Below are 24,942 nucleotides of genomic sequence, written 5' to 3' on the forward strand. Positions count from 1 at the left end.
GAAATTGTCGACATAAGCAGGACCGACTTATTCAAGTTCCGCTGGAGGACTAAAATTAAATTGGAAATAAGAAGAATATAAAGACAAAACCATTTTTAATTGTAATCTTACAAGAACAACGTTCGAAACCGACGTAAACAGGTTCCATTTGTCGACATAAACGGAACCGACGTACAATAAAGTCGTAATTTTAACTATTAAAAAATTGTACAAAAATTGGTCGACATTTGATGAAGAAAAAGTCAAAAGATTACTGAAGAAACATTGTCGACATAAGCGGAACAGACTCACTGTATACGAGAATAAAAATGTCAAATTACAGCAAAAAAAAAAAATCAAAAATTGTGATCTTACAAAAATAAAGTCCACATTGGATGAGGAACAAATAGAAGAAAAACATTTGTCAACATAAGCGGGACAGACTCCATCGGGTTCCACTGTACACTAGAATAAAAATGTAAATTTACAGCAAAAAATATAATAAAATTGTAATCTTACGAGAATAAAGTCCACATATTAATAACAAACAGATTTGTCGACATAAACCGAACCGACGTACAATAAAATCATAATTTTTACGATCAAAAACAAACTTTAAAAAATGAGTCCACCTGTGAGGAAGAAAACGTCAAAAGATGACTGAAGAAACATTGTTGACATAAACGGGACAGACTCAATCTGGTTCCACTATACATGAGAATAAAAATGTAAAGTTAAAGCAAGAAATATATAAAAATTGTAAACTTTTGAGAATTAGGTCCACATTTGATGAGGAAAAAAAAGAAGAAAAACATTTGTCAACATAAGCGGAACAGTCTCAAAATCGTTCCACTGCATACTACACTAAAAATGTAAATTTACAGCAAAAAAATATATAAAAATTGTAATCTTACAAGAATAAAATTCACACTTGATGAGGAACAAATAGAAGAAAAACTTTGTCAACATAAGCGGGTCCGACTCAATATGGTTCCACTGTACACTTGAATAAAAATGTAAAGTTACAGCAAAAAATATATAAAAATTGTAATCTTACAAGAATAAAATTCACACTTGATGAGGAACAAATAGAAGAAAAACTTTGTCGACATAAGCGGGTCAGACTCAATCTGGTTCCACTGTTTATGAGAATAAAAATTTAAATTTACAGCAAAAAATATATACAAATTGTAATCTTACAAGAATAAGGTCCACATTTGATGAGGAACAAACGTAACCAAAACATTTGTCGACATAAGATGGTCAGACTCAATCTGGTTCCACTGTGTATGAGAATAAAAATGTAAATTTCCAGCAAAAAATATATACAAATTGTAATCTTACAAGAATAAAATCCACATTTGATGAGGAACAAATAGAAGAAAAACATCTGTCAACATAAGCGGGACAGACTCAATATGGTTCCACTATGAATGAGAATTAAAATGTAAATTTACAGCAAAACATATATAAAAAAATTAATCTTATGAGAATAAAGTCCACACTTGATGAGGAACAATTAAAATAAAAACATTTGTCAACATAAGCGGAACAGACTCAATCTGGTTCCACTGTACACTTGAATAAAAATGTAAATTTACAGCAAAAATATATAAAAATTGTAATCTTACGAGAATAAAGTCCCCATTTGATGAAGAACAAATAGAAGAAAAACATTTGTCAACATAAGCGGAACAGACTCAATCGGGTACCACTGAAAATGAGAATGAAAATGTAAATTTACAGCAAAACATATATAAAAATTGTAATCTTACTAAAATAAATTCCACATTTGATGAGGAACAATTAAAATAAAAATATTTGACAACATAAGCGGGACAGACTCAATCTGGTTCCACTGTATATGAGAATAAAATGTAACTTTACAACAAAAAATTTATAAAAATTGTAATCTTACGAGAATAAAGTCCACATTTGATGAGGAAAAAATAGAAGAAAAACATCTGTCAACATAAGCGGTTCAGACTCAATCTGGTTCCACTGTGTATGAGAATAAAAATGGGGAATTTACAGCAAAAAATATATAAAAATTGTAATCTTACAAGAATAAAATCCACACTTGATGAGGAACAAATAGAAGAAAAACTTTGTCAACATAAGCGGGACGGACTCAAAATGGTTCCACTGTACACTAGAATAAAAATGTAAATTTACAGCAAAAAATATATAAAAATTGTAATCTTACAAAAATAAAGTCCACATTTGATGAGGAAAAATAGAAGAAAAACATTTGTCAACATAAGCGGGACAGACTCAATCTGGTTCCACTGTGTATGAGAATAAAAATGGGAATTTACAGCAAAAAATATATAAAAATTGTAATCTTACAAGAATAAAGTTTATATTTGATGAGGAACAAATAGAAGAAAAACATTTGTCAACATAAGCGGGACAGACTCAATCTGGTTCCACTGTGTATGAGAATAAAAATGTAAATTTACAGCAAAAAATATATAAAAATTGTAATCTTACAAGAATAAAATCCACACTTGATAAGGAACAAATAGAAGAAAAACTTTGTCAACATAAGCGGGACGGACTCAAAATGGTTCCACTGTACACTAGAATAAAAATGAAAATTTACAGCAAAAAATATATAAAAATTGTTATCTTACAAAAATAAAGTCCACATTTGATGAGGAACAAATAGAAGAAAAACTTTGTCAACATAAGCGGGAAAGACTCAAAATGGTTCCACTGTACACTAGAATAAAAATGTAAATTTACAGCAAAAAATATATAAAAATTGTAATCTCACAAAAATAAAGTCCACATGTGATGAGGAACAAATAGAAGAAAAACATTTGTCAACATAAGCGGGACAGACTCAATCTGGTTCCACTGTGTATGAGAATAAAAATGGGAATTTACAGCAAAAAATATATAAAAATTGTAATCTTACAAGAATAAAGTTCACATTTAATGAGGAAAAAAATGTAAGAAACAACATTTGTCAACATAAGCGGGACAGACTCAATTTGGTTCCACTATAAATGAGAATAAAAATGTATATTTACAGCAAGAAAAATATATAACAATTGTAATTTTACGGGAATAAAGTCCACATTTGATGAGGAACAAATAGAAGAAAAACATTTGTCAACATAAGCGGGACAGACTCAATCTGGTTCCACTGTGTATGAGAATAAAAATGGGAATTTACAGCAAAAAATATATAAAAATTGTAATCTTACAAGAATATAGTTCACATTTAATGAGGAAAAAAATGTAAGAAACATTTGTCAACATAAGCGGGTTAGACTCAATTTGGTTCCACTATAAATGAGAATAAAAATGTATATTTACAGCAAGAAAAATATATACAAATTGTAATCTTATGAGAATAAAGTCCACATTTGATGAGGAACAAATAGAAGAAAAACATTTTTCAACATAAGCGGGACGGACTTAATCTGGTTCCACTGTGTATGAGAATAAAAATGGGAATTTACAGCAAAAAATATATAAAATTGTAATTTTACGGGAATAAAGTCCACATTTGATGAGGAACAAATAGAAGAAAAACATTTGTCAACATAAGCGGGACATACTCAATCTGGTTCCACTGTGTATGAGAATAAAAATGGGAATTTACAGCAAAAAATATATAAACATTTTAATTTTACGGGAATAAAGTCCACATTTGATGAGGAACAAATAGAAGAAAAACATTTGTCAACATAAGCGGGACAGACTCAATCTGGTTCCACTGTGTATGAGAATAAAAATGTAAATTCACAGCAAAAAATATATAAAAATTGTAATCTTACAAGAATAAAATCCACACTTGATGAGGAACAAATAGAAGAAAAACTTTGTCAACATAAGCGGGACGGACTCAAAATGGTTCCACTGTACACTAGAATAAAAATGTAAATTTACAGCAAAAAATATATAAAAATTGTAATCTTACAAAAATAAAGTCCACATTTGATGAGGAACAAATAGAAGAAAAACATTTGTCAACATAAGCGGGACAGACTCAATCTGGTTCCACTGTGTATAAGAATAAAAATGGGAATTTACAGCAAAAAATATATAAAAATTGTAATCTTACAAGAATAAAGTTCACATTTGATGAGGAACAAATAGAAGAAAAACATTTGTCAACATAAGCGGGACAGACTCAATCTGGTTCCACTGTGTATGAGAATAAAAATGGGAATTTACAGCAAAAAATATATAAACATTTTAATTTTACGGGAATAAAGTCCACATTTGATGAGGAACAAATAGAAGAAAAACATTTGTCAACATAAGCGGGACAGACTCAATCTGGTTCCACTGTGTATGAGAATAAAAATGTAAATTCACAGCAAAAAATATATAAAAATTGTAATCTTACAAGAATAAAATCCACACTTGATGAGGAACAAATAGAAGAAAAACTTTGTCAACATAAGCGGGACGGACTCAAAATGGTTCCACTGTACACTAGAATAAAAATGTAAATTTACAGCAAAAAAATATATAAAAATTGTAATCTTACAAAAATAAAGTCCACATTTGATGAGGAACAAATAGAAGAAAAACATTTGTCAACATAAGCGGGACAGACTCAATCTGGTTCCACTGTGTATAAGAATAAAAATGGGAATTTACAGCAAAAAATATATAAAAATTGTAATCTTACAAGAATAAAGTTCACATTTGATGAGGAACAAATAGAAGAAAAACATTTGTCAACATAAGCGGGACAGACTCAATCTGGTTCCACTGTGTATGAGAATAAAAATGGGAATTTACAGCAAAAAATATATAAACATTTTAATTTTACGGGAATAAAGTCCACATTTGATGAGGAACAAATAGAAGAAAAACATTTGTCAACATAAGCGGGACAGACTCAATCTGGTTCCACTGTGTATGAGAATAAAAATGTAAATTCACAGCAAAAAATATATAAAAATTGTAATCTTACAAGAATAAAATCCACACTTGATGAGGAACAAATAGAAGAAAAACTTTGTCAACATAAGCGGGACGGACTCAAAATGGTTCCACTGTACACTAGAATAAAAATGTAAATTTACAGCAAAAAATATATAAAAATTGTAATCTTACAAAAATAAAGTCCACATTTGATGAGGAACAAATAGAAGAAAAACATTTGTCAACATAAGCGGGACAGACTCAATCTGGTTCCACTGTGTATAAGAATAAAAATGGGAATTTACAGCAAAAAATATATAAAAATTGTAATCTTACAAGAATAAAGTTCACATTTGATGAGGAACAAATAGAAGAAAAACATTTGTCAACATAAGCGGGACAGACTCAATCTGGTTCCACTGTGTATGAGAATAAAAATGGGAATTTACAGCAAAAAATATATAAACATTTTAATTTTACGGGAATAAAGTCCACATTTGATGAGGAACAAATAGAAGAAAAACATTTGTCAACATAAGCGGGACAGACTCAATCTGGTTCCACTGTGTATGAGAATAAAAATGTAAATTCACAGCAAAAAATATATAAAAATTGTAATCTTACAAGAATAAAATCCACACTTGATGAGGAACAAATAGAAGAAAAACTTTGTCAGCATAAGCGGGACGGACTCAAAATGGTTCCACTGTACACTAGAATAAAAATGTAACTTTACAGCAAAAAATATATAAAAATTGTAATCTTACAAAAATAAAGTCCACATTTGATGAGGAACAAATAGAAGAAAAACATTTGTCAACATAAGCGGGACAGACTCAATCTGGTTCCACTGTACACTAGAATAAAAATGTAAATTTACAGCAAAAAATATATAAAAATTGTAATCTTACAAGAATAAAATCCACACTTGATGAGGAACAAATAGAAGAAAAACTTTGTCAACATAAGCGGGACAGACTCAATTAGGTTCCACTATAAATGAGAATAAAAATTTGTATTTACAGCAAGAAAAATATATACAAATTGTAATCTTCCTAGAATACATTTAGTCCACACTTGATGAGCAACAAAAGTAAGACAAACGTGTGTGGACATAAGCGGGCTGTTGACGTTATTAGTCATGTGTTGCTTTCTGTGTTCGTTGTGTTGACAAACGCTGGCGCCTTGGCGGAGGTCCGCTGCCTGCTGGGTGAGTCACGCACAAACAAACATTGACCAGACGTGTGACTGCGTGGCGCGTATAAGAGCCGCGCGCAGAGCCACGCGCGCTCACGTCCATCCGAGATGGAGAAGTTGCTGCTGCTTTGCGTCCTCGCGGTTCTGCCGGTACCGGTACCGGGCGGCCCCCAGCGTCCTCCTGCGGCTCCGTGGCGGCAGCGGCTGCAGTGGCGGAGTCACGGCCGCCTGCACAGCCTGCTGAGCACCGGCACTCAGTACCGAGCGGCGGCGCAGTCACGGAGGAGGACGCAGCTGCTGTTGACCACCAAGCACGCGGACTCGCCCTCGCAGCCCGCCGAGCTCAACCGCGTGGAGGCGCCGGTTCCGATGGACCAAGCCTGGTCGCGCCGCCGCGCAGCAGCAGCGGCCTTCAGCAGCCAGACCCAGGAGTTCTCCGGCGGGGAGCGCAGCGCCTCCGGAGACGGCGACGCGCCGCCGACGGATTTTACGCAGAGACCACCGCGGCGCTTGGAGTCCACGCCCCGACCCACATCTGGACTTGTCACGGCGGCTGGACCTTCCACGGCGGCTAACACCGAAAGAGATGTGGGTGGCATCCAAACTCCGAGTGTGGAGCGCAGACGAACTGGACCGGAAGCGGCACCTTCCAGACTGTCCAGCAACGTCATCGACATCCACTACACCCAACAGCGGACCGATCCGGAAGGGAGCGACTCTCAGGATCCGCATAGTCCATCTAGGAACTCCGTTTTTTATAACGTCTACCCTCCAGACCGAAGGAACGGAACCCCTACAAGACCAGTTCTACCAGGACCGGGCCATGGCACCAGGTTCTTCTCGCACGGTAAAACTATTGAACATTTTACACTCTTTAAGCAGTTTTTCCCCCCTCCTGCTTCCATTGGGGGACAGTTCAGAGGACTAGACAAGTCTAAGGCAGGGGTGTCCAGACTTCAATTTGACTTGTGAGTTCTCATGAGTTTAAAAAGGAATAAGGCCGGCGAGTTATCATTAAATATTATTAAATATTTAGCAAGAAAGAAAAGTAAATCAGGTCAATAATTATAAATTGTGCATTGAAGTGAAATCAGCACAACATTTACTTATAGGACCCAATCCAAACAACCTTCCCTAGTCATGGAGCAACAAAAAATAAATGCAACCAACACAAAAAGTCAACACCCATGACACAACCTGCTCACTGAATTTTGCAGATATTATAAAAATGTCCAAGCATCATAAAAAAAATCAAAAATCAAAATGACACCCATTTAAATCCATTACAATGCATGATGGGAAAAATCTCCACACTTATCCATGTTTGGTGCATTTTGGCTGCTTGATTACAAAACTTTAAGGAGGTCGTCACGGAAATAAACAAGGTAGGAGTCCAACTTTCACATAATTGTTATCCATTTAAATTAATTATTAGTTAAATATCCAATATATTAATATAATATATACATACTGTACAGTATATATGTATAGGCTATACATAATTATTACTTGACATGCAGTTGTAAAATACTTTTTGCGCAATGCGGCACCCAAATTACAAAATTTGTACACCCAACTGAAAAAAAAATAAAAATGTTGTAATCCGCACAACATTTACTTATAGGACCCAATCCAAACAACATTCCCTAGTCATGGAGCAACAAAAAACCCCATCAACAACAAAAATGCAACCAACACAAAAAGTCAACACCCATAATACAATCTGCTCACTGAATTTTACAGACACCCAAATGAGAAAAAAAATGTCATAATGCGAGGAGAAAACGTTCGAAGGTTGATGCTAATAACTGATGCTAATAACTACTGCCATCTTCAGTGTGGCTCGCCAGACCTCATGAGTTTAAAAAGGAATAAGGCCGGCGAGCTGTTTCTAAATTATTTTTAAATATTTAGCAAGAAAGAAAACTCAATCAAGTCAATTATTATAAATTGTGCGTTGAAGTGATAACCGCACAACATTTACTTATAGGACCCAATCCAAACAACCTTCCCTAGTCATGGAGCAAAAAAAAATTGCAACCAACACAAAATGTCAACACCCATAACACAACATGCTCACTGAATTTTGCAGATATTATAAAAATGTCCAAGCATCATAAAAAAAAGAAAAATCAAAATGACACCCATTTAAATCCATTACAATGCATGATGGGAAAAATCTCCACACTTATCCATGTTTGGTGCATTTTGGCTGCTTGATTACAAAACTTTAAGGAGGTCGTCATGGAAATAAACAAGATAGGAGTCCAACTTTCACATAATTATTATCCATTTAAATTAATTCTTAGTTAAATATCCAATATATTAATATAATATATATATATACTATACAGTATATATATTTAGGCTGTACATAAGTGTTACTTTACATGCAGTTGTAAAAAACTTTTTACGCAATGGGGCCCCAAATTAAAATATTTGGACACCCAAATGAGTTAAAAAAATGTCATAATGCGAGGAGAAAACGTTCAAAGGTTGATGCTAATAACTACTGCCATCTTTAGCAAGAAAGAAAAGTAAATCAGGTCAACTATTATAAATTGTGCATTGAAGTGATACCCGCACAACATTTACTTATAGGACCCAATCCAAACAACCTTCCCTAGTCATGGAGCAACAAAAAAAAAAATGCAACCATCACAAAAAGTCAACACCCATAACACAACTTGCTCACTGAATTTTGCAGATATTATAAAAATGTCCAAGCATCATAAAAAAAAGAAAAATCAAAATGACACCCATTTAAATCCATTACAATGCATGATGGGAAAAACCTCTACACTTATCCATGTTTGGTGCATTTTGGCTGCTTGATTACAAAACTTTAAGGAGGTCGTCACAGAAATAAACAAGGTAAGAGTCCAACTTTCACATAATTATTATCCATTTAAATTAATTCTTAGTTAAATATCCAATATATTAATATAATATATACATACTATACAGTATATATGTATACGCTATACATAATTGTTACTTGACATGCAGTTGTAAAATACTTTTTGTGCAATGCGGCACCCAAATTACAAAATTTGGACACCCAAATGAAACAAATCAATTTTGTAATCCGCACATTTACTTATAGAACCCAATCCAAACAACCTTCCCTAGTCATGGCACAAAAAAAAACAAACACAAAATGTCAACACACATAACACAACTCGCTCACTGAACTTTGTGGATATTATAAAAATGTCCAAGCACCATAAAAAAAATCTAAATGATTTGAATCCATTACAATGCATGATGGGAAAAATGTAAAACACTCTCTCCACACTTATCCATGTTTGGCACATTTTTGCTGCTTGATATTTCGGATTGATTACAAAACTTTAAGGAGGTCGTCAAACTTTCACATAATTATCATCCATTTAAATTAATTATCAATTAAATATCCAATATATTCATATAATATGTACAGTATAAATGTATAGGCTATACATATTGTTACTTACATGCAGTTGTACATTTTGTTTTAGCCCGATACGGCCCCCAAATCAAAGAGTTTGGACACCCAAATAAGAAAAAAAAGTCATAATGCGAGGAGAAAACGTTCAAAAAGTTGATGCTAATAACACAAAACTGATAAGCATGTTAATATCATATTTAAGTACATTTAAGTAATTGTTTTAGCCTTTATTAAAAAATAATATCATGACACCCTCTTTCTTGGATTTTCAGCCCCCCCCCCCCCCACTATAAGTAGTTTTATCTGTCTATAAAATTGTAATAAGTACACCTCTGCATAACATCGTATCCTTCTTAAAATTGAAGAAAAATAAATATAAATATAATATAAATATAGATCAACTTACAACGAAAATAACTTTACTAACATTGTTTTTTAAAGTGCATCAATTTGCCTGAAAAAAAATTACAAAAATACTACTTAGTAAATAGTAACAAAATAAAAAACTTCATTAATAAAAACAATTTGTGCTGATATTTTTACTCCAAATGAGGAAGTCAGGATCGATGGCGACATTCAGCAGTTTTTTTGTGGCGCACAAGAACAAGAACCGGATGAGAGCATACAGGTGTACCTAATGTAGTGGCCTTCTGAAACGGTCCCCCGCAGGTCTCCCGGACTTGGTCCCGGACCCGTACTACATCCAAGCCGCGTCTTACATCCAGAGAGTGCAGATGTACGCTCTGCGCTGTGCTGCCGAGGAGAACTGCCTGTCCAGGTGAGTCACCACTTCCCCCGTGCTACCTTTTCATTGGCCACCCTTCTTGCGGGACCAGGGGCCCAAATCCGTGTGGCCCCCGTACCGGTTCAGTTCAAAACTTGGTAGACAAAAATCCTTCCAGCAAAAACACTCGAGTGCTCCTGTTGTATACAGCAGGGGGTTTTAACCTTTTTGACCTCGGGGCCCAACGTTTCCACTACAGAGGGGCCCGGGGCCCCACTCAAATATTAACACTGATTTAGTAATCTTACTCTTGATTTAATCCTACTCAATAGTTACATGGTGGACAAGTGTATTACAGCTGCGGCCCATTACGGCCACCATTTTTGGGCAACCCAACCAGGGGCCCCGGCACCCGTGGTTAAGAAACACTGGTATATACATCTATGTCATTCAGAGTGATATCACACTGAATATATATACATATATATATATATATATATATATATGTATATATATATATCTATATATATATATCTACATCATTCAGAATGATATCACACTGAATATATATACATCAACGTCATTCCAGAGTGATATCACACTGAATATATATATATATATATATATATATATATATATATATATATATATATATATATATATATATATATATATATATATATATATATATATATATATATATATATATATATATATATATATATATATATATATATATATATATATCTACATCATTCAGAATGATATCACACTGAATTCGTATATATCAACGTCAATCCAGAGTGATATCACACTGAATATATAACCATCTAGGTCATTCAGAGTGATATCACACTGAATATATATATATATATATATATATATATATATATATATATATATATATATATATATATATATATATATATATATATATATATATATTCAGTGTGATATCACTCTGAATGACCTAGATGGTTATATATTCAGTGTGATATCACTCTGGATTGACGTTGATATATACGAATTCAGTGTGATATCATTCTGAAATGTAGATATATATATATATATATATATATATATATATATATATATATATATATATATATATACATATATATATATATATATATATATATATATATATATATATATATATATATATCTACATTTCAGAATGATATCACACTGAATTCGTATATATCAACGTCATTCCAGTGTGATATCACACTGAATATATATACATCATTGTCATACCAGAGTGATATCACACTGAATATATAACCATCTACGTCATTCAGAGTGATATCACACTGAATATATAACCATCTACGTCATTCAGAGTGATATCACACTGAATATATAACCATCTACGTCATTCAGAGTGATATCACACTGAATATATAACCATCTACGTCATTCAGAGTGATATCACACTGAATATACATCTACATCATTCAGAGTGATATCACACTGAATGTATAACCATCTACGTCATTCAGAATGACATCACACTGAATATATAAACATCGACGTCATCCAGAGTGATATCACACTGAATATATATATATATATATATATATATATATATATATATATATATATATATATATATATATATATATATATATATATATATATATATATATACATCTACGTCATTCAGTGTGATATTACACTGAATTTATATATACATCTGTCATTCAGAATGATATCACACTGAATATATACACATTGACGTCATCCAGAGTGATATCACACTGAATATATATACATCTACATCATTCAGAGTGATATCACACTGACTATATATACATCTACATCATTCAGAGTGATATCACACTGAATAATATAAACATCGATGTCATTCAGAGTGATATCACACTGAATATATATACATCTACATCATTCAGAGTGATATCACACTCAATATATAAACATCTACGTCATCCAGAGTGATATCACACTGAATATATGAACATCGATGTCATTCAGAGTGATATCACACTAAATATATATACATCTACATCATTCAGAGTGATATCACACTGAATATATATACATCTACATCATTCAGAGTGATATCACACTGAATATATAAACATCTACATAATTCAGAGTGATATCACACGGAATATACATACATCTATGTCATCCAAAGTGATATCACACTGAATATATAACCATCTACGTCATCCAGAGTGATATCACACTGAATATATAAACATTGACGTCATCCAGAGTGATATCACACTGAATATATAAACATCGATGTCATTCAGAGTGATATCACACTAAATATATAAACATTGACGTCATCCAGAGTGATATCATACTGAATATATAAACATCGATGTCATTCAGAGTGATATCACACTGAATATATATACATCTACATCATTCAGAGTGATATCACACTGAATATATAAACATCTACATAATTCAGAGTGATATCCCACTGAATATACATACATCTATGTCATCCAAAGTGATATCACACTGAATATATAACCATCTACGTCATCCAGAGTGATATCACACTGAATATATAAACATTGATGTCATCCAGAGTGATATCACACTGAATATATAAACATCGATGTCATTCAGAGTGATATCACACTGAATATATATACATCTACATCATTCAGAGTGATATCACATTCAATACATATATACATCGACGTCATCCAGGGTGATATCACACTAAATATATATACATCTACATCATTCAGAGTGATATCACACTGAATATATAACCATCTACGGTTCCAGATTGATATCACACTGAATATATATACAGCTACATCATTCAGAGTGATATCACACTGAATATATAACCATCTACGGTTCCAGATTGATATCACACTGAATATATATACAGCTACATCATTCAGAGTGATATCACACTGAATATATAACCATCTACGGTTCCAGATTGATATCACACTGAATATATAACCATCTACGTCATTCAGAGTGATATCACACTGAATATATACATCTATGTCATCCAGTGATATCACACTGAATATATAACCATCTACGTCATTCAGAGTGATATCACACTGAATATATATACATCTGCATTATCCAGAGTGATATCACACTGAATATATAAACATTGATGTCATCCAGAGTGATATCACACTGAATATATAAACATTGATGTCATCCAGAGTGATATCACACTGAATAATATAAACATCAATGTCATTCAGAGTGATATCACACTGAATATATAAACATGGATGTCTTTCAGAGTGATATCACACTGAATATAAACATCGATGTCATTCAGAGTAATATCACACTGGATATATAAACATCGATGTCATCCAGAGTGATATCACACTGAATATATAAACATTGATGTCATCCAGAGTGATATCACACTGAATATATAAACATGGATGTCATTCAGAGTGATATCACACTGAATATAAACACAAACGTGATTCATCTAGGCAGGAAAATATCACTTTCCCTTGAGTTGTATCACACTTGGGAGTGTGCTGGCCTATTTCCCTGGCCGGCACATGTGGAAGAGCCACCTTGCCTGAGATGAAAGCAAAGAGGAAGTGAAGAAGAGTCCCTGCAAGCAAAGAGGAAGTGAAGAAGAGTCCCTGCACGCAAAGAGGAAGTGAAGAAGAGTCCCTGCAAGCAAAGAGGAAGTGAAGAAGAGTCCCTGCAAGCAAAGAGGAAGTGAAGAAGAGTCCCTGCAAGCAAAGAGGAAGTGAAGAAGCGTCTCTGCACGCAAAGAGGAAGTGAAGAAGAGTCCCTGCAAGCAAAGAGGAAGTGAAGAAGAGTCCCTGCAAGCAAAGAGGAAGTGAAGAAGAGTCCCTGCAAGCAAAGAGGAAGTGAAGAAGAGTCCCTGCAAGCAAAGAGGAAGTGAAGAAGAGTCCCTGCAAGCAAAGAGGAAGTGAAGAAGAGTCCCTGCAAGCAAAGAGGAAGTGAAGAAGAGTCCCTGCAAGCAAAGAGGAAGTGAAGAAGAGTCCCTGCAAGCAAAGAGGAAGTGAAGAAGAGTCCCTGCAAGCAAAGAGGAAGTGAAGAAGAGTCCCTGCAAGCAAAGAGGAAGTGAAGAAGAGTCTCTGCAAGCAAAGAGGAAGTGAAGAAGAGTCCCTGCAAGCAAAGAGGAAGTGAAGAAGAGTCCCTGCAAGCAAAGAGGAAGTGAAGAAGAGTCCCTGCAAGCAAAGAGGAAGTGAAGAAGAGTCCCTGCAAGCAAAGAGGAAGTGAAGAAGCGTCTCTGCACGCAAAGAGGAAGTGAAGAAGAGTCCCTGCAAGCAAAGAGGAAGTGAAGAAGAGTCCCTGCAAGCAAAGAGGAAGTGAAGAAGAGTCCCTGCAAGCAAAGAGGAAGTGAAGAAGAGTCCCTGCAAGCAAAGAGGAAGTGAAGAAGAGTCCCTGCAAGCAAAGAGGAAGTGAAGAAGAGTCCCTGCAAGCAAAGAGGAAGTGAAGAAGAGTCTCTGCAAGCAAAGAGGAAGTGAAGAAGAGTCCCTGCAAGCAAAGAGGAAGTGAAGAAGAGTCCCTGCAAGCAAAGAGGAAGTGAAGAAGAGTCCCTGCAAGCAAAGAGGAAGTGAAGAAGAGTCCCTGCAAGCAAAGAGGAAGTGAAGAAGAGTCCCTGCAAGCAAAGAGGAAGTGAAGAAGAGTCTCTGCAAGCAAAGAGGAAGTGAAGAAGAGTCCCTGCAAGCAAAGAGGAAGTGAAGAAGAGTCCCTGCAAGCAAAGAGGAAGTGAAGAAGAGTCTCTGCAAGCAAAGAGGAAGTGAAGAAGAGTCTCTGCAAGCAAAGAGGAAGTGAAGAAGAGTCCCTGCAAGCAAAGAGGAAGTGAAGAAGAGTCCCTGCAAGTAAAGAGGAAGTGAAGAAGAGTCCCTGCACGCAAAGAGGAAGTGAAGAAGAGTCCCTGCACGCAAAGAGGAAGTGAAGAAGAGTCCCTGCAAGCAAAGAGGAAGTGAAGAAGAGTCCCTGCAAGCAAAGAGGAAGTGAAGAAGAGTCCCTGCAAGCAAAGAGGAAGTGAAGAAGAGTCCCTGCAAGCAAAGAGGAAGTGAAGAAGAGTCCCTGCAAGCAAAGAGGAAGTGAAGAAGAGTCCCTGCACGCAAAGAGGAAGTGAAGAAGAGTCCCTGCACGCGTGTGGAGATCTGCACCATCTATCACTTTGACAACAACATCCGTGGATCTGCACCATCCATCACTTTGACAACAACACCCGTGGATCTGCACCATCTATCACTTTGACAACAACACCCGTGGATCTGCACCATCCATCACTTTGACAACAACACCCGTGGATCCTCTCTGCTGGCTCTCCAAAGTAAGAGCGCATGTATTTACCGAGTGACGTGTGGTGTGGTGCAGGTCTGCCTACCGGCCAGGTGTGAGTGAGCTGGACTACAGAGTTCTTCTGAGGTTCCCCCAGCGTGTGAAGAACCAAGGAACAGCAGACTTCCTCCCCATGAAGCCCAGACACCAGTGGGAGTGGCACAGCTGTCATCAGTCAGATCCTTTTACACTTCTTAGTCTTATTCTTATTCTTATTCTTATTCTTATTCTTATTCTTATTCTTATTGTTATTCTTATTCTTATTCACATCCCTCACTTTTACACTTCTTAGTCTTAGTCTTAGTCTTATTCTTATTCTTATTCTTAGTCTTAGTCTTATTCTTATTCTTATTCACATCCCTCACTTTTACACTTGTTAGTCTTAGTCTTATTCCTCACTTTTACACTTCTTATTCTTATTCTTATTCACATCCCTCACTTTTACACTTCTTAGTCTTATTCTTATTCTTATTCCTCACTTTTACACTTCTTATTCTTATTCCTCACTTTTACACTTCTTAGTCTTATTCTTATTCTTATTCACATCCCTCACTTTTACACTTCTTATTCTTATTCTTATCCCTCACTTTTACACTTCTTAGTCTTAGTCTTAGTCTTATTCTTATTCTTATTCTTAGTCTTAGTCTTATTCTTATTCTTATTCACATCCCTCACTTTTACACTTGTTAGTCTTAGTCTTATTCCTCACTTTTACACTTCTTATTCTTATTCTTATTCACATCCCTCACTTTTACACTTCTTAGTCTTATTCTTATTCTTATTCCTCACTTTTACACTTCTTATTCTTATTCCTCACTTTTACACTTCTTAGTCTTATTCTTATTCTTATTCACATCCCTCACTTTTACACTTCTTAGTCTTATTCTTATTCTTATTCCTCACTTTTACACTTCTTATTCTTATTCCTCACTTTTACACTTCTTAGTCTTATTCTTATTCTTATTCACATCCCTCACTTTTACACTTCTTATTCTTATTCTTATCCCTCACTTTTACACTTCTTAGTCTTAGTCTTAGTCTTATTCTTATTCTTATTCTTAGTCTTAGTCTTATTCTTATTCTTATTCACATCCCTCACTTTTACACTTGTTAGTCTTAGTCTTATTCCTCACTTTTACACTTCTTATTCTTATTCTTATTCACATCCCTCACTTTTACACTTCTTAGTCTTATTCTTCACTTTTACACTTCTTAGTCTTATTCTTATTCTTATTCCTCACTTTTACACTTCTTATTCTTATTCCTCACTTTTACACTTCTTAGTCTTATTCTTATTCTTATTCTTATTCACATCCCTCACTTTTACACTTCTTATTCTTATTCTTATCCCTCACTTTTACACTTCTTATTATTCTTATTCTTATTCCTCACTTTTACACTTCTTAGTCTTATTCTTATTCTTATTCTTATTCACATCCCTCACTTTTACACTTCGTAGTCTTATTCTTATTCTTATTCACATCCCTCACTTTTACACTTCTTATTCTTATTCACATCCCTCACTTTTACACTTCTTAGTCTTATTCTTATTCTTATTCTTATTCTTATTCACATCCCTCACTTTTACACTTCTTATTCTTATTCTTATTCTTATTCACATCCCTCACTTTTACACTTCTTAGTCTTATTCTTATTCTTATTCTTATTCTTATTCTTATTCACATTCCTCACTTTTACACTTCTTATTCTTATTCTTATTCTTATTCACATCCCTCACTTTTACACTTCTTATTCTTATTCCTCACTTTTACACTTCTTATTCTTATTCTTATCCCTCACTTTTACACTTTTTATTCTTATTCACATTCCTCACTTTTACACTTCCTATTCTTATTCTTATCCCTCATTGCTTATTCTTATCCTTTTCTCCCTCACTTTTACACTTCTTATTCTTATTCCTCACTTTTACACTTCCTATTCTTATTCTTATTCTTATTCCTCACTTTTACACTTCTTATTCTTATTCTTATTCTTATTCACATCCCTCACTTTTACACTTCTTATTCTTATCCCTCACTTTTCCACTTCTCATTCTTATTCCTCACTTTTCCACTTCTTATTCTTATTCCTCACTTTTCCACTTCTCATTCTTATGTGCTGTTGATGGATGTACCAAACACAAAAGCAGTCACGTTGTGTAAAAGGTAAATAAAAAGAGAATACAACAAATCCTTTTCAACTTATATTCAATGGAATAGACTGCAAAGACAAGATATTTCATGTTCACACTGAGAAACTTTGTTATTTTTTGGCAAATAATCATGAACTTAGAATGTAATGGCAGCAACACATTGCAAAAAAGGGCATGTTCACCACTGTGTTACATGGCCTTTCCTTTTAACAACACTCGGTAAAGGTTTGGGAACTGAAGAGACACATTTTTGAAGCTTCTCGGGTGGAATTCTTTCCCATCCTTGCTTGATGTACAGCTTAAGTTGTCCTCTCTGTTGCGAGAGAGCCGGCGACGTTTCCGGGTGTTGTTGATAAATGGCTTTGGTGTTGCATAGTAGAGTTTTACCTTGCACTTACAGATGTGGCAACCAACTGTAATAATAATAATTAATAATATATTTCGTTTGTAAAAAGCACTTTACATTGAGCAAACAACCACAAAGTGCTACAGTGTATTTAAAAAAATGAATACAAAGATAATAAAAAAAAGAAAAAAAGAAACTAGAACAGCCTAATAGCTAGAACTAGTATGCAGGTATCTAAAAAAAAGGCTTTTTTAAAAAGAAGGGTTTTTAAGCCTTTTTTAAAAACTTCGACAGTCTGTGGTGCCCTCAGGTGGTCAGGGAGAGCGTTCCACAGACTGGAAGCGGTGGAGCACACTGTTGTGGCGTTTTGGTGCAGTACCGCCTGAGGGATCCAAGGTCCGTAATATCATTGCTTACGTGCAGTGATTTCTCCAGATTCTCTGAACCTTTTGATGATATTACGTAGCGTAGCTGGTGAAGTCCCTAAATTCCTTGCAATAGTTGCATGAGAAATGTTGTTCTTGCTTGATGTACAGCTTAAGTTGTCCTCTCCGTTGCGAGAGAGCCGGCGACGTTTCCGGGTGTTGTTGATAAATGGCTTTGGCTTTGCATAGTAGAGTTTTACCTCGCACTTACAGATGTACCAACTGTAATAATAATAAATAATAATAGATTGTATTTGTAAAAAGCACTTTCCATTGAGCAATCAACCTCAAAGTGCTACAGTGTATTAAAAATAAAAAATAAAGAGATAATAAAAATAAATAAAAATAAACACTAGAACAGCCTAATAGCTAGAACTAGTATGCATGCATCTAAAAAAAAGGCTTTTTTTTTTTTAAAAAAGAAAGGTTTTTAAGCCTTTTTCTTCCCTTGCTACTCGCTTCCAGCCATTTATCAACAACACCCAGAAAAAAAAAATTAAGTTTCTCAGTTCGAATATTAAATATCTTGTCTTTGCAGTCTATTCAATTGAATATAAGTTGAAAAGGATTTTGGCAAATCATTGTATTCTCTTTTAATTTACCATTTACACAACGTCACCGCTTTTGGGGTTTTGTACAATATTGATTAGAGTGTTTGATCTGCCCGTGTGAAGGCACTACCACAGCATGGAGGCCTTCAGCAACTACGAGCTGCTGGATCCCTCCACCGGACGCAAAGTGTCCGAGGGACACAAGGCCAGTTTCTGCCTGGAGGACACGTCATGTGACCGCGGCGTACGAAGACGCTTTGCGTGCACCGCTCACACACAGGTCTGTTCTGGAATGACTACATGGATTTGTACTTTGCCTGCGATACGGGGTCATGTGGGATGTTGTTGTTTGGTTTTTTCAACCCATCAGGGTCTCAGTCCTAGTTGCTACGATACCTACCACGCCAACATCGACTGCCAGTGGATCGACATCACCGACGTGCCACCGGGGAACTACACACTGCAGGTACGGCAAAGGTGGATTGTGTTTGTTGATCATTTCTTTCAAACATGCTCTCAACAACAACATGTGGTTTTTTTGTGCATATTTCTCAGGTGACAGTGAACCCAAATCAGCTGGTTCAGGAGTCAGATTTCTCCAACAACGTGGCCCGGTGTGACATCCGGTACACGGGAAACCACGTGCAAGCCAGGAACTGCAGGGTTACCAAGTAAGTAAGCATTTTAATTGCTTTGAATTCAAATTGGGGCTTTTTTAATTGACATTTTTTCACAGACATGACGAGTCTGTAAAAAAACAAAAACCAATTCACTAGCAAGTTACAGTCCAATCCAATCCACTTTATTCATATTGTAAATGTTGCATATGCTTCAAAACACCTGCACAAGTCAGTTGCAGTCAAATAATATAGATCTAGTCAAAACATGTCTTCCTAAGTTGCAGTCAAATAATATAGATCTAGTCAAAACATGTCTTCCTAAGTTGCAGTCAAATAATATAGATCTAGTCAAAACATGTCTTCCTAAGTTGCAGTCAAATAATATAGATCTAGTCAAAACATGTCTTCCTAAATTGCAGACAAATAATATAGATCTAGTCAAAACATGTCTTCCTAAGTTGCAGTCAAATAATATAGATCTAGTCAAAACATGTCTTCCTAAGTTGCAGTCAAAAAGATTCACAAGTGAGTTACAATTACAAACATGCACTAGTAGGTCACAGTCAAAAAATATCAACTAGTAAGTTACAGTCATAATACATGCATTAGTAAGTTGCAGTCAAAAACATTCACTAGTAAGTTGCAGTCAAAACATTCACTAGGGGCGGTATAGCTCGGTTGGTAGAGCGGCTGTGCCAGCAACTTGAGGGTTGCAGGTTCGATCCCCGCTTCCGCCATCCTAGTCACTGCCGTTGTGTCCTTGGGCAAGACACTTTACCCACCTGCTCCCAGTGCCACCCACACTGGTTTAAATGTAACTTAGATATTGGGTTTCACTATGTAAAGCGCTTTGAGTCACTAGAGAAAAGCGCTATATAAAATATAATTCACTTCACTTCACTTCACTAGTAAGTTGCTGTCAAAACTTTCACTAGTAAGTTACAGTCAAAACTTTCACTAGTAAGTTACAGTCAAAACATGCACTAGTAAGTTACAGTCAAAACAAGCACTAGTAAGTTACAGTCAAAACTTTCACTAGTAAGTTACAGTCAAAACAAGGACTAGTAAGTTACAGTCAAAACATGCACTAGTAAGTTACAGTCAAAACATTCACTAGTAAGTTACAGTCAAAACATGCATTAGTAAGTTACAGTCAAAACATGCACTAGTAAGTTACAGTCAAAACATGCACTAGTAAGTTACAGTCAAAACATTCACTAGTAAGTTACAGTCAAAACTTTCATTAGTAAGTTACAGTCAAAACATGCACTAGTAAGTTGCAGTCAAAACATTCACTAGTAAGTTACAGTCAAAACATTCACTAGTAACTTACAGTCAAAACACGCACTAGTAAGTTACAGTCAAAACAAGCACTAGTAAGTTACAGTCAAAACATTCACTAGTAAGTTGCAGTCAAAACAAGCACTAGTAAGTTACAGTCAAAACATTCACTAGTAAGTTGCAGTCAAAACAAGCACTAGTAAGTTACAGTCAAAACATTCACTAGTAAGTTACAGTCAAAACATGCACTAGTAAGTTACAGTCAAAACATTCACTAGTAAGTTACAGTCAAAACATGCACTAGTAAGTTACAGTCAAAACATTCACTAGTAAGTTACAGTCAAAACATGCACTAGTAAGTTACAGTCAAAACATTCACTAGTAAGTTACAGTCAAAACATGCACTAGTAAATTACAGTCAAAACAAGCACTAGTAAGTTACAGTCTAAACAAGCACTAGTAAGTTACAGTCAAAACATGCACTAGTAAGTTACAGTCAAAACGAGCACTAGTAAGTTACAGTCAAAACAAGCACTAGTAAGTTACAGTCAAAACATGCACTAGTAAGTTACAGTCAAAACATTCACTAGTAAGTTACAGTCAAAACATTCCCTAGTAAGTTACAGTCAAAACATGCACTAGTAAGTTACAGTCAAAACTTTCATTAGTAAGTTACAGTCAAAACATTCATTAGTAAGTTACAGTCAAAACTTTCATTAGTAAGTTACAGTCAAAACTTTCATTAGTAAGTTACAGTCAAAACTTTCACTAGTAAGTTACAGTCAAAACTTTCATTAGTAAGTTACAGTCAAAACATTCATTAGTAAGTTACAGTCAAAACTTTCATTAGTAAGTTACAGTCAAAACATTCATTATTAAGTTACAGTCAAAACTTTCATTAGTAAGTTACAGTCAAAACTTTCACTAGTAAGTTACAGTCAAAACTTTCACTAGTAAGTTACAGTCAAAACTTTCATTAGTAAGTTACAGTCAAAACTTTCACTAGTAAGTTACAGTCAAAACTTTCATTAGTAAGTTACAGTCAAAACATTCATTAGTAAGTTACAGTCAAAACTTTCATTAGTAAGTTACAGTCAAAACATTCATTAGTAAGTTACAGTCAAAACTTTCATTAGTAAGTTACAGTCAAAACTTTCACTAGTAAGTTACAGTCAAAACTTTCACTAGTAAGTTAGTCAAAACTTTCATTAGTAAGTTACAGTCAAAACTTTCATTAGTAAGTTACAGTCAAAACATTCATTAGTAAGTTACAGTCAAAACTTTCATTAGTAAGTTACAGTCAAAACATTCATTAGTAAGTTACAGTCAAAACTTTCATTAGTAAGTTACAGTCAAAACTTTCATTAGTAAGTTACAGTCAAAACATTCATTAGTAAGTTACAGTCAAAACTTTCACTAGTAAGTTACAGTCAAAACATTCACTAGTAAGTTACAGTCAAAACATTCATTAGTAAGTTACAGTCAAAACTTTCACTAGTAAGTTACAGTCAAAACTTTCATTAGTAAGTTACAGTCAAAACATTCATTAGTAAGTTACAGTCAAAACTTTCATTAGTAAGTTACAGTCAAAACTTTCACTAGTAAGTTACAGTCAAAACATTCCATAGCTGTTTTTGTCTTCTTGTCATGGTCAACTTCCACTGCTGTTTTTGTCTTCTTGTCATGGTCAACTTCCACTGCTGTTTTTGTCTTCTTGTCATGGTCAACTTCCACTGCTGTTTTTGTCTTCTTGTCATGGTCAACTTCCACTGCTGTTTTTGTCTTCTTGTCATGGTCAACTTCCACTGCTGTTTTTGTCTTCTTGTCATGGTCAACTTCCACTGCTGTTTTTGTCTTCTTGTCATGGTCAACTTCCACTGCTGTTTTTGTCTTCTTGTCATGGTCAACTTCCACTGCTGTTTTTGTCTTCTTGTCATGGTCAACTTCCTCTGCTGTTTTTGTCTTCTTGTCATGGTCAACTTCCTCTGCTGTTTTTGTCTTCTTGTCATGGTCAACTTCCACTGCCGTTTTTGTCTTCTTGTCATGGTCAACTTCCACTGCTGTTTTTGTCTTCTTGTCATGGTCAACTTCCACTGCTGTTTTTGTCTTCTTGTCATGGTCAACTTCCACTGCTGTTTTTGTCTTCTTGTCATGGTCAACTTCCACTGCTGTTTTTGTCTTCTTGTCATGGTCAACTTCCACTGCTGTTTTTGTCTTCTTGTCATGGTCAACTTCCTCTGCTGTTTTTGTCTTCTTGTCATGGTCAACTTCCACTGCTGTTTTTGTCTTCTTGTCATGGTCAACTTCCTCTGCTGTTTTTGTCTTCTTGTCATGGTCAACTTCCTCTGCTGTTTATGTCTTCTTGTCATGGTCAACTTCCTCTGCTGTTTTTGTCTTCTTGTCATGGTCAACTTCCTCTGCTGTTTATGTCTTCTTGTCATGGTCAACTTCCACTGCTGTTTTTGTCTTCTTGTCATGGTCAACTTCCACTGCTGTTTTTGTCTTCTTGTCATGGTCAACTTCCACTGCTGTTTTTGTCTTCTTGTCATGGTCAACTTCCACTGCTGTTTTTGTCTTCTTGTCATGGTCAACTTCCACTGCTGTTTTTGTCTTCTTGTCATGGTCAACTTCCACTGCTGTTTTTGTCTTCTTGTCATGGTCAACTTCCTCTGCTGTTTTTGTCTTCTTGTCATGGTCAACTTCCACTGCTGTTTTTGTCTTCTTGTCATGGTCAACTTTCATTGCTGTTTTTGTCTTCTTGGAACAGGAGCTGACCTGAAGGACCTCACCTGATCTTCATGCTGCAGACATTCTGACCTTATTTGTGTACGTGATCAAGAAAAGTGTATTTTTGCTGTGGGATCATCACATGACTTACCTTGTGAGTGAATGGAAGAAAAACTCTTCTTTTGCATGTAATATTTAATTTTTTTTTTTTTAAGGTTTTCTTTGACACAATTTATATTTATAGAAGTGCATTTTAATATATGAACTGTTATTATTTAATAAAGAATTTAAATGAAAGTCACGCCGTTGTTCTTTTGGGACTATTTTTTTAAAGTGCCAGATTCATTTCAGGCATCCAGAAGGTCTACACACGCCACATAGTTGCGCTTTTTCAACAACACCCGTCACATATTTGAAGTCCCTGGAGGGGGACCTCGACATGCCAACCCCGACCTTTACACAAGTCTCTTTGTGTCACAATGACAACTTACTGGCCACTTCATCTGTACAGCACATTATTTGGAAAGCTATACATGGAAGTTTAATTGTGATGAGTCACAGTCACATCAGTGTGGGTGACACCCGGAGCAAGACGGGTGACTTGCCATGCCCAAGGACACAGTGGCTGGAGCTGGATTTGAACCGGGAAGCCTTATATTTCTGTAGAGCCGCTCTACACGCTGAGCCACACCCCCTGTCAGGTCCAAGCACCGAACTGTCTATTTAACAGGACAAGAAGCAAGGAATCAGGCAGAGACAGAGTTCAATTATTGCGTCTGTGGCGCCACATCAGGCCATGTAACGGGCAATTGCATCATACCTTGTAGCTAGTTAGCCTACCATTCTAAGTAACTGTTTGGTTGCAGCACCCCTCCTGCTATCTGGGTATGAAACAGTACCATGATTCAAAGTAGCCCTGTATGTCGCTTTAAAAAGCCTAACCTTGGATTATTTAAACTGTGTAAACTTGTTGCATCAAAATTCATTATGAAATGTAATGTACAATATGATAGTATTGTAATGTACAATAAGATAGTATTATAGGATATGTTAAGATATGTTATTTATCAGCTTGGTTTTGTTTTTAAACAGTTCGACACAGTTGATATATTTGAACAACATTGATATGTTAGGCAATACTAGAGTTGACAAAATGGTACGTACGTATCTTATGTAACAAGCATGTTATGCTATGTGGTATTAAAGAAGACAGAGACCTCATATTTCCACTTTGTATCTAACAGGACTAATGCAGTCAAAACATGCACTAGTAAGTTACAGTCAAAACATGCCCTAGTAAGTTA

At 35.2% G+C, this 24,942-nt stretch overlaps 1 protein-coding gene across 1 annotated transcript; it reads left to right on the forward strand.

The window, feature by feature from the left end:
• The first annotated feature begins 6,425 nt into the window (after positions 1–6,425).
• On the forward strand, positions 6,426–23,899 carry loxl5a (lysyl oxidase-like 5a). The gene is made up of 7 exons (XM_062027462.1): positions 6,426–6,916; positions 10,169–10,277; positions 15,573–15,710; positions 19,134–19,290; positions 19,381–19,476; positions 19,566–19,681; positions 23,679–23,899. The coding sequence occupies exons 1-7, from the start codon at positions 6,439–6,441 to the stop codon at positions 23,683–23,685; spliced, it is 1,101 nt and encodes a 366-aa protein (XP_061883446.1). The 5' UTR covers positions 6,426–6,438; the 3' UTR covers positions 23,686–23,899.
• The last annotated feature ends 1,043 nt before the right edge of the window (positions 23,900–24,942 follow it).

This window comes from Entelurus aequoreus, linkage group LG19 (genome assembly GCF_033978785.1).
Source record: "Entelurus aequoreus isolate RoL-2023_Sb linkage group LG19, RoL_Eaeq_v1.1, whole genome shotgun sequence".
Classification (NCBI taxonomy): Eukaryota; Metazoa; Chordata; class Actinopteri; order Syngnathiformes; family Syngnathidae; genus Entelurus; species Entelurus aequoreus.